The sequence below is a fragment of the Eumetopias jubatus genome, unplaced genomic scaffold (genome assembly GCF_037043125.1).
Source record: "Eumetopias jubatus isolate StellerSeaLion01/CBP00866 unplaced genomic scaffold, mEumJub1_p1.0 scaffold_9, whole genome shotgun sequence".
Taxonomy (NCBI): domain Eukaryota; kingdom Metazoa; phylum Chordata; class Mammalia; order Carnivora; family Otariidae; genus Eumetopias; species Eumetopias jubatus.
This window is the reverse complement of record NW_028274815.1, coordinates 117,206,864-117,218,720: the sequence shown is the minus strand read 5'-3', so window position 1 is coordinate 117,218,720 and position 11,857 is coordinate 117,206,864. Positions and strand designations below refer to the sequence as shown.

Here is an 11,857-nt window from a genome sequence, read left to right as displayed (position 1 = left end):
GGCCGCGGGAACGCCGGAAGGCCACCCTTTACCCGGAAATGGTTGTAGAGGAACATGGCGTTGCTGGTGCGAGTCCTTGTGAGTGAAGGAGTAATTTGCTGCGGTCGCCCGCTGGGCTGGAGTGGGAGAGGGCAGGGCGGGAGAAACTGGAGGAAAGTGCAGGAGGGGAGCTTGTGCGGCAGCGAGGCTACGCGATCGCCTCTCTTGCGGGGAAACTGAGGCAGCGTCGCACTTCCCCCTACCCGCTGTTTGGCTGTGGCTTCCCCCTCTTTGGAGGAGGGAGAGAGTGACATGGGACCTAAATTTGGCGAAGTTCGCTTTTTCTTAGTCACCTCATGCGACCTCTTTCCCGCAGGGAGAGGCAGCACGTGGGGCACTGATTGGAGTGTCGGGAGACCTGGGTTCTAGTTTCTGTTCTGTCACTGATGCCCAGTGTGACCTTGGACGAGTCACTTTCGGGCCTTTTCCGGATAGGAAAAACGAGGTTAATCTGCAGTCCCTTTGGTTTCTGAGGTTCTCTGGGTTTGTTTCCGAGATCAGTAAGACGATTCGTAACTGTACAGTTAAGTGGAATACTATTACAGGTTGTTAGGTTGAAAGCTGCACGAAAACGGGGCTCAAATCTGTCGTTTTGACTTTGTCTAGTACAGTGTATGGCACATCATAGGTGTTCAAGAAATATTTATTGAAGGAATTAATGAATAAGGAAGGAAGGATTACTAGACTGCTTAAAGGAAACTGCTGCGCTTGTCATTCAGTCCTTTTCCTTCTCCATACTCTGACATCTGGGAATTCAAGGAGAAAGTGACAGCAGAAAAAGGTTAGGGAGATACAGAACTTAGTTACTGATCATTGAGGAATGGAAGGGTTTATAATTTTAGTGAGTCTTTCAAAAATTGGGTCAAGGATATTGTTTTTCAGAGCAGACACTTTCCATTCCTGCCTCTGACTATCTTGTGAGTTGTTATTTACACTTAACGTTTCTGATCTTTTTATATATGGTTTACAAGGACTGCTGTTTTACCTCTTGTATTTCTTGTCAGCCTAGCAAAGGCAGTACACTCTATTGCTGCTCAGTAAGTGTTTGAAGAATAATAGCTCATTTAACTTACAGAAAGATTCATTTGGTGAAGTAATTGTTGATGCCAGGGCAGAAGTTGATTCAGATTTGAGAACTGCTGTTGGAAATGGCAACTACGATGTCCTTATTTAGTTTTTAAGGTGGGTATGTCAGGAAAAAGGTAAAAAGTTTATTGGGCTGTATATCCAAAATGAACACCTTGATTTGTCTTGGAAGTTAGTGGCTGTCCCAGATATATTAAATATTCTTGCCCCCTGAGTGTGTGGACTGTTGCAGGTTTATTCTTAGGTGGTAGCATCCATTGAAACCACCCAACTGCCCTCTGTTAGTCAGATTTTTTTCTATTTTTTCGTTTCTGTTCATCTTTTTAGATAAAAACGAAGTTTAGATAAGGAAAGTCACTTTTACTTTTTTAGGTTTTAAAATCACTTTCACTTTATACTGTGATTGTTTAAAGGCCTCTTATAAGATACAGTCTCCCTTAGGACTAGTTGAAAGTGGCAGTAAACATGAAAGCAGCAGGTATTTATTGAATACCTGTTCTGAAGAGGCATTTGCATTAGGTGCTGAGGAATTCACAAATACAGGCAATGTACCTGTCTAGGAGCCTGAAGAGCCTTGGTTGAAAGCTTGGCTCCATTACTTACTATGAATGTGGCCTTGAGCAAGTCATCTAATTTCTCTGAGCCTCAGATTTTCTTAAGAGTAAGTTTGATAGGATTGATCAGAAAATCGATTGATACAGGTGACATTTAAGTGCTTTTCTTCCCTTCCTTTTAGTTTAGCAACCGTTTTGAGAGTTTACTACATTCTAGGAACTATCCAAGGGACTGAGGATGAAAAACATACACCTTTCTCTCAAGTTGATAATCTAATAGGAGAGACAGAAAAGAGAACTACTAATACAATACTTGAAAGGCTGTGATAGAAGTCTGTACCAGGTGCTACAGGAGCAGAGTAGAGACATACCTAACCCAGCTTGAGGATAAGCATCCATCAGGGAGAGATGCCTGAACTAAATGAGAGCACTAGAGAATGGGAGAGAGAGCATAGAAGAGAAGCATTAGCTTATGCTACTAATGCCAGATGACCAAGAACTGTATATGAATCTTTGGCTTGACTCAGGGACACTTATGGGGAAACGGCGGGAGAGGAGTCAGGGCCCCTTGTGTTTCATGGTTAGGATTAGAGGCTTCTCCTGAGGCAGAGGGGAGCCTTTGAAATATTTTAAGCAAGGGAAGATTTATTTTTAATAGGGTTTTTTCCAAATTTTATTTATTTATTTTTCAAATAATTTTCAAGTTGAAAACAACCCGATCTTCATTCTCAAGTTGTTATTATGCCTATAATATAAACCACTAAGGTACTTCTATAGGGTGAGACCCTGAGTCTTTCAAATGGGCTGAGGAGATGCATCATGGGTAAGTTGCAAATGCACACTGAGGAGGTTTGAATGGTGTGCAACTTAATGTGAACTGATAGCAGCCCAGTGTCCAGGCTGGTTTCCTGTGGTCCCCTGTTTGCGCCTGGCCCTGGAGACTGGGTTCTAGGACAAGGTTATGCACTCCCTGACTTTTTGTGACTTGTGCTGGAGATAGGTAGTCTGTGATAGTCATGTATATATATTGCTGGGCATCATCTGTCATGCTGTAGATGGCATTTATGTCAAAGCTTCTGTTTTTCGGGCAAAAAAGTTTATTTTTAAAGGGTTTTTGATACATTTACTTTTTTATTTAAATTTTTAAAGTTAAAGAATAATTGACATACAATAAGTTGTACTTATTTAATTATACATAACTGTTAACATAGATATACACTTGAAAAGCTATCACCACAATAAAAATGATGAACATGTTTCTCACTCCCCCACATTTCTTTGTGCTCTTTTTCAGTCCTTTTCTCCTATTGTTCTCCCCCTGCAACCACCACTGGTCAGGGGAACACTAGTTTCTTTCCTCATTTTTTATTTTTATTTTTTAAAATTTTATGTATTTATTTTTTAAAGCTGTAGTCTTTTTAATTTTATTTTTTTAAAAGCTCTACACCCAATGTGGGTCTTGAACTCATGACCCTGAGATCAGGAGTTGAATGCTGTACCAACTGAGCCAGCCAGGTGCCTCTCTTCTCTCATTTTTAAGTTGAAATTAAAAAATTTTATTTTGAAAGTATAAAAAACTTATCATCGTAAACTCTCATACTCACTATTAGATTTTTGCTTTAATAGATCCCTGTAGCAGTTGTGGATGGATCAGTCAGACGGCTGAGATTCAAGTCCTGAAGGCCAGTCAGAAGCTACTCAAGCAATCCTGGAAGAAGTGAGGAAGGCCTGTACTAAGAGGGGAAAGTGTGGTTAAAGAGGAAGGGATGATTTCAACAGGTATTGAGGAAACCATCTACAGGGCTTGGTGAAAGGTTAGATATTGAGGGTGAGGGAGAGGGATGTCTTAACAGTGAGTCCCTGGTCTGCCTTGGATGACTGAGTTAATATAGCAGTGTCCTTCACTGAGGACTCATATTCAGCTGAGAGGATGGTGGTGTTTTGTTGTTACTGTTTTTTTTTAAGTAGCTAGAGAGTTGGTGTTCAGGAGAGAGTAAGGAAGCTGAGATAAAGGTTGTAGTTGAAATAAGACGTTGATATTTCCTGGGCAAGAATATAGATAGCTAACATTTTTAGGGCATTTATCGGGGTGCCCTGGGTGGCTCAGTAGGTTAAATGCCGGACTCTTGATTTCAGCTCAGGTCATGATCTCAGGTCCTGAGATTGAGCCCCACATAGGGCTCTGTGCTCAGCAGGCAGTCTGCCTGAGATTCTCCCTCTCCCTCCACCCCCCTCAACCTCTGTGCGTGCACATAATCTCTCTCTCCTCCCCTAAAAAAAAAGTTTAACGTTTTTAGGGCATTTACCTTGTGGTAAGCACTCTTATTAAATACTTTATACATGTGAATTTACTTAATCCTGACAACAGCCCTTTGAAAAGGTAGGCACTGTTGTTTTCTCCATTTTAAGATAAGAAATTTGAACTCCAGAGATGTAGTATTCCTAAAACATTCTCATTAGTTTCCCCTTAAGTTTTTCCTCTCTTTTCCCTTCTCCAACAATGGGTTTAGGAAGCAGGAGGAAGCTAAAACACTGCTATTGCTGAGTAGCTCTAGCAGAGGAACTGGACATTAGAGCAGTGCAGTGTGACTTGTTTGTGGTTTTATGAGCTGACCTGGGCATTGGTGATCGTTTTTGCTTTACTTTGACAGTAGTAGAAATTGCAGAGAGCCACTCTGTACTTTTTACAAAAAGATTTATTTATTTGAGAGAGAGAGAGTGTGTGTGTCGGGGGTGGGAGGAGCAGAGGGAGAGAGAAATTCAAATAGACTTTGTGCTGAGCACAGATCTGGATGTGGGGCTTGATCTCACAACCCTGAGAACATGACCTGGCACATTAAAATGTACCATTTTAATAATTTTTAACTATACAGTTTAGTAGCATTAAATACATTCACATTGTTGTGCTGCTATCACAACCATCACAATCATAGAACTCTTTTTTATATTGCAAAACTGAAATTCTACCTATTAAATAAGTCACCATGCCCCCTTCTACGTAGCCCCAGGCAACCACCATACTTTCTGTCTTTATGATTTTGACTACTCTAGGTACTTCATATTAATGGAATCATATGGTATTTATCCTTTTGTGACTGGTGTATTTTACTAAGCATAATGTCTTCAGGGTTCTTCTATGTGGTAGCATGTATCAGAATTTCCTTCCTTTTTAAGGCTGAATAATAGTCCATTGTATGTATATACCACATTTTGTTGACTCAGTCATCTGAGGACAGACACTTGGGTTGCTTCCATCTTTTGGCTATTATGAAATAGTGCTGCCGTGAACATGGGTGTATGTATATCTGTTCAAGTCCCTTTTCTCACTTCTTTTGGGTATGTACTCAGAAGTAGAATTATTGGGTCATACAGTAATTCTATGTTTAATTCTTTGAGCATTTGCCATTTTATTTTCCACAGTGGCTGCAGTGTTTACATTCCCACCAAGAAAGCGTAAGGGCTCCAGTCCAGTTTCTCCACATCTTTGCTAATGCTGGTTATTTTTCCTTCCTTTCTTCCTTCTTTTCCTTCCTTCCTTCCTTCCATAGTGACCATCTTTTTTTTTTTTTAGAGAGTGTTATCAAATTATATATTTATACATTGTGTGCCCATCAGCATAGATTTACAATTATTCTTTATGCAGTTGCCTTTTAAATTAAAAATAACAATGGAAATAAAAAATAATTATAAACAAAAAATAGATTCATGCTTTATTTTTTATTTATCTAAGTAGTTACCTTTATCAGTGTACTTTATTTCGTCATGTGGATTTGAGTTACTATAGTGTCAGAGGTCTCATTTCAGCCTGATGTTTTCCCTTTAATATTTGCTGTAGAGCAAGTCCGCTGTTGACAGATTTTCTTAGTTTTTGTTTATTTAGAAAGTCTTAATTTTTCATCTCACTGCCTTCTGTCTTCCATGGTTTCTGAGAAGAAATCAGCTGTTAATATTATCAACGATCTCTTATACATGTTGAATAGCTTTTCCTGCTTTTAAGATTCTATGTCTTTGTCTTTCAGCAGCTTGATTATGATATGTCCATTTATAGATCTATCTGAATTTATGCTACTTGAGTTAGTTGAGCTTCTTGGATTTCTAGATTGATGTTTTTCATCAAATTTGGGATGTTTTCTGCCAGTATTTCCTCAAATATTTTTCTGTCCCTATATTTCTCTCTTGTTTTTCTGAGACTCCCATTATATGTTGGTACATTTGATGGTATACCATAGTTCTCTGAGGCTCTGTGAATTTTTTTTTTCATTCTTTTTTCTTTCTGTTCCTTAGTATGGATAATCTCAGTTGGCCTGTTCTCATGGTCACTGATTTTCTCTTCTTCAAATCTACTGTTTAACCCCTCTAGTGAAATGTTTATTTAGTCTTTTCAACAGAAGAATTTCTATTATTTATTTATTTTATTTATTTGTCAGAGTGAGAAAGAGAGAGAGAGAGAATGCACAAGCAGGGGGACTGGCAGGCAGAGGGAGAGGGAGAAGCAGGCTCCCTGCTGAGCAGAGAGCCTGACATGGGGCTTGATCCTGGTACCATGACCTGAGACAAAGGCAGTTAGTTGCTTAACTGACTGAGCCACCCAGGCGCCCCAAGGATTTCTGTGTTTTAAAAAAATAATCTCTCTGTTGATATTCTCTATTTGGTGAGATAGCATTCTTATACTCTGCTATAGTTCCTTAGACATGGTTTCCTTTAGATTTTAAACATTTAAAATAGCAGGTTCAGAGTCTTTGTCTAGTTTGTCTAACATCTGAGCTTCCTCAGGGACAGTTTCTTTATTTTCTTTCTTCAGGGACAGTTTCTATCAATTTTTTCCCCTTTGTGTATGGACCATGCTTTTTTGTTTCTTTATATGCTTCATACTTTTTTTTGGTTAAAAACTGGACATTTTATGGGGCGCCTGGGTGGGTCAGTTGTTAAACGTCTGCCTTTGGCTCAGAGTCCTGGTATCGAGCCCCGCATTGGGCTCCTGCTCTGCGGGAGGCCTGCTTCTCCCTCTCCCACTCCCCCTGCTTGTGTTCCCTTGAGACACAGTGAGAAAGGGAACAGAAGCAGGGGCAGAGGGAGAGGGATAGGGAGAAGCAGGCTTCCCGCTGAGCAGGGAGCCTGATGTGGGGCTCAATCCCAGGACCCTGGGATCATGACCTGAGCTGAAGGCAGACGCTTAATGTCTCAGCCACCCAGGTGCCCTGGATAAATAAAATATTTAAAAAACAAAACAAAACAAAAAAACCTGGGCATTTTAAATAATATAATGTGGCAATTTTGGAAATCAGATCTGCCCTTTCTCAGAGTTACTATTTTTGTTTAGTGACCTTTCTGAATTCTGTAAAGTCTGTATTCTTTGTTGTGTGGTCTCTGCTCAGTTAGCTTAGTGGTCAAATAATGATTGGAGACTTCCTTAAATACTTGGAACCAGTAAGTCTCCTGTTTTTTTTTTTTTTAAGATTTTCTATATTTATTTGACAGAGAGAGAGAGTTAGTGAGAGCAGGAACACAAGCAGGGGGAGTGGGAGATGGAGAAGAAGGCTTCCTGCTGAGCAGGGAGCCCGCTGTGGGGCTTGATGTGGGGCTCGATCCCAGGACCCTGGGATCATGACCTGAGCCGAAGGCAGATGCTTAACAACTGAGCCACCCAGGTGCCCCATTGTCTCCTGGTTTTTGTTGAGGGACTCTGTGCACATGTTGGGGCACACGATCAACGTTCTGCAGGTCGTTTAACATCTCTGTCTTAAACTTCACTTCCTAAGAGCCTCAAGGTCAACCAGAGGTCTCAGGTCTTTCCTGTTCCTGTACACAGCTCTGTGCATAAGCATGGCCTTCAGATTCACAGGAATATGTCAGACCTTTTCAAAGCCCTTATGAGCTCATTCTCTTGCTTTTCCTTTTAAGCTTTTTTATTAGCCTATTGTTTTCCCCAGGTATTATCCACTACCTCAGGCAGCCATGAAGTTGAACAATTGCCTTTATTTGTTTTCAACCAATGTTCCTGGGGGCATGTTTTTTCATATTGGATGAGTTCCAGGACAGCCTTGCAAATGAAGTCTTCCAAAGAGCCACTAACAGATCAAATAATGCTAGTGCTTTGCAAATAAAGCTTTAAGGAGCATCAACTCCATTCAGAAGTCAACTTTTCTCCAGAGAACACTAATTCTTTTTAGTGAATATTGCTATTTTGAAACCAAACCTGGATGCTAGATGTAGTCATTGCCTCCAGGACCTATCAAGACAGGGATAAGAAGTATATGTAAGTTTATACATATACATAAATACACATCTGTTTCTATATTTATATGTATTAAAAACCCATACCAATTACTCTAAATCCATCCTAGTAACAGGGTTTATTTTACCCTTCTGTCTTTTCATATTTGTTAACTCCTTTCTCTAATAGGAACCCTTAATATTTGTAATAATATATATGCCTATTTGCTCAATCTTAATGTATTTACTGATTTGCTCAAATCTTTCCCAGATTTAATCAGTCTTTTAAAGCTTAGATTGGACACCCCAACAAAGTGGGAGGAGGCAGAGTATTCAGTAATTATGAACATTCTCTGCTCCTCCTGTCCGTGTAAGTATCCTTTCATAGTATGCCACTTTGTAACTTGCAGGACAGTTTGCTAAGGTAGTGTTTATCTTTCGGATTATGGAATTGAATTAGTATCCATGGTATTCAGAGTACAGGAGCCAGTGGACATTTGCAGAGTAGTTTTGGTGACTGTGGTTGATCTTCATTATTCACAAATTCTGTATTATTGAATTCATTATACTTGCTAAAATTTATTTGTAATCCCAAAATCAGTACTCATGGCACTTTTGCGGTCATTTATGGATATGTGCAGAGGAGTGAAAAATTTGAGCTGCAACATGCAACAACACAACCTGCTTGTGTTCCCTCGCTTTGTCTCTGTCTGTCAAATACATAAATAAAATCTTAAAAAAAAAGATTTTATTTATTTGACAGAGAGAGAGCATGAGCGGAGAGAGGGGCAGAGGGAGAGGGAGAAGCAGTCTCCCAGCTGAGCAGGGAGCCCGACATCGCACTCGATCCCAGGATCGATCCTTTTCACGGTCTATTTAATGCCATGGTTTTTTGTTTTTTTTTTTTTGCATTTTTGTGCTTTGTTGGTGATTTCCCTGTTTAATATGGTCCCCAAATGTTAGTGCCATTTAGTGCTATCAGGTGTTGCTAAGTGCAAGAAGGCTGTCATATTCCTTACAGAGAAAATTTATGTGTTAGGTAAGTTTTGTTCAGGAGTGAGTTATGGTGCTATTGGCCATGAGTTCAATGTTAATGAATCAACTATATATGCATATATATACACATATGTAATAAAACAAGATGTCTTTAAACAGAAACACACAAGGTTATGTATTGATTGGTTAATGAAAATGTGACCGGAGGCTTGCAGACACCTAAGCCTGTATTTACCCTAGGAGCAATGGTTCAGTATTTACTAACTCAGTGTTTGTGTGCACTTTATAAAAGAACACTATGGGGAATAGGAGAATGGACTGCCTGTAAAGCCTTTTCCAGCTCATGAGTAAGCTGAGAAAAATACTATGTATCTTAAAAACCACATGCGGCAGGGCGCCTGGCTCGCTCAGTTGGTTAAGCGACTGCCTTCAGCTCAGGTCATGATCCTGGAGTCCTGGGATCGAGTCCCGCATTGTGATCCCTGCTCGACAGGGAGTCTGCTTCTCCCTCTGACCCTCTTCCGTCTCATGCTCTCTATCTCTCATTCTCTCTCTCTCAAATAAATAAATAAAATCTTTAAAAAAAAAAACAAACCACATGCGGCAACAGGCTGGTCAGTGGACTGATTAAGGTATAGTTGAAAAATTGGTCTGTCAGAGTATTTTGAAATACAAATGTAAAATCACCAGCAATTTACAATATGCACAGGAAATAAAAATGTGAAACCTGTCTTTAAAATTTTGGTTTTGAAGTGTTGGTGAGGCAAAAAGACAATAAAACAAGTTCCCATTAGTTATGGTGTATATATTATCCTAAGTTAAAGCAATAATTTTAACCATTGGAAATGGCTATAAATGTTCTCCTAAACTTGGGAGTTGAGGTATGCTAATTGTTACAGGCCTGAAATGTCAGTATCTTTAAGAGGGAGAGAAGTACGTCCACAGATTTATATTCATTTATAAATATAAATCTGGGAGAGGTGCGGAGGAAAATGGGCCGAATAGAGTCAGTAGAACCAGTACCTGGAGTTTGGGGAGACTTCTTGAAGCTAATGAGCTCATGGGTTGGGTAAGAGGGAGGAAAAGAGTCCCAGAGGAACTGACCAGAAGGGGATTAGCTTGTGTGGAGAGGAGCAGTAATTCCCAAACCAGGGAATCTGAGTCAGGTTTTGGAACTGCTGAATGGAGAATACAAGGCAGGGTATGTAAGTATAAAGTTGAGTCTAGAAGGGTCCCGTTGGTAAAGATCAGGTTTGACTAAAAGGGCACTTGGAGGCACTGCAAACTTTTGAGAAAGGGAATACCAGGTTCAAAACAATATTTTAAGAAAGTGGTTCTTGCTGCTCTGACAGTTTGCTGTGAAAGGAGAAGCTTATGTACATAATTCAGTAACAATTGTTAAAATGATGCTTTTTTGTGTGTTTTAGATTTTAGTTATTTGACAGAGAGAGAGAGAGAGAGAGAGAGAGCGCACAAGCAGGGGGAGCTGGAGAGGGAGAAGCAGGTTCCCTGCTGAGCAGGGAGCCCGATGTGGGACTCAACATGACCTGAGCCGAAGGCAGACGCTTAACCATCTGAGTCACCCAGGTGTCCTGTGTTTCAGTGTTCTTGAGGTGCTTTTACAAATGATCCTTGGAACACTCCTGTGAGGTAGCTTTTATTATTCCCACTTTACATAAGGGAAAATGGAGGTCTAGAATGTTGAGTAACTAGTTCAGGGTCACACAGCTATTTAATAACTGTCTTGGGATTCAAATACCCTTTCTGCTGCACCTCAGTTTCAATTAAGGGTTTGGACAAGAAATTGTTGTTGTAGGACCGGAGAAGGAAAGAACAGAGCTGATTGCTTCTTTCTTCTAATAAGAACTGATTTAAAGTATTGGCATAAAACCAAGTAGAACCAAAATTATAGAGAAAAATTTTGTTGATGTGGGGAAAAAATATGATGAAATTCTTCAGAAAATCTTTCAAAAGTTTGTATTGTTCCTACTTGTAATTTCCCATTACTTTTCTTCCCCTGCTTTGGGCTTGAATCTGCAGAAGTTTATCCCGTATTTACATTTTTAGGAAAGGAACATGTAACATTGAATGATTCTGGCAAATGATTCAGTGTTAATAAACAAAAAGCCAGTAACTGTCTCTTATTTGAATATTATCCCAACAGATCAAATCTCAGCTGAAATAAAATATTTTGAAGCTTTACTTTTCATTTAAAACATAAGGTGTTGTAAGTGGTCTGTTAAAAATAGTTACACAGTTTTGGGGTGCCTGGGTGGCTCAGTCCTTAAGTGTCTGCCTTTGGCTCAGGTCATGATCTTAGGGTCCTGGGATCGAGCCCCGCATCAGGCTCCTTGCTCAACGGGAAGCCTGCTTCTCCCTCTCCCACTACCCCTGCTTGTGTTCCCTCTCTCACTGTGTCTTTCCCTGTCAAATAAATAAAATCTTTTAAAAAAATAAATAAAAATAGTTACACAGTTTTGAAACTGTGAGGCACTTTAGAAAGCATCTCTAGGTTTAAAATTCCTGTACCTTTCTCCACATCACCCTTACCCTTTCCTGCCTACACATGAGGAAATGGAGATTCAGATTCAACTTAATATTTATTTGGACATGCTGCAAGGTACATTTGTTGATTTTTCTTAAATCCTGAGAAGTAGGGATTTTTTCTTTATTTTATAGAAGAGGCAACAAAGGCTTGTAGCTCATCAGTGGAGCAAAGAGTCAAATCAGTGCTTTTTGAGTCCAAGTACATGGCTCTTTCCACGGTACTATGCTGTGTTTTAATTGTTTCAAGACTAGATCATAGAGTGTTAGAAGAGACTTTGGAGATACTCCTTTTACCCTTTCATCTCATAAATAAGCATGGATTCTGGAGTTGGGCTGCCTGGGTTCAAATCTTAACCCTGTCATTATATTAACTATGTGACCTTGGGAAATTACTTATCCTATCCATACCTCAGTTTCTTTAT

General features: G+C 39.8%; 1 protein-coding gene across 3 annotated transcripts in view; it reads left to right on the top strand.

Moving 5' to 3' along the window:
* The window catches only part of UQCC1 (ubiquinol-cytochrome c reductase complex assembly factor 1), a 95,900-nt gene continuing 84,043 nt past the window's right edge, over window positions 1-11,857 (top strand). For 2 of the 3 annotated variants that reach the window (XM_028118799.2, XM_028118798.2), the window contains exon 1: window positions 1-78. In XM_028118799.2, the coding sequence (XP_027974600.1) occupies window positions 55-78 (24 nt within the window). In that variant the 5' untranslated portion in view covers window positions 1-54. Of the gene's footprint in view, window positions 79-3,305; window positions 3,459-11,857 lie in introns of all 3 variants that reach the window. The other variant, XM_028118800.2, reaches the window with a different exon arrangement.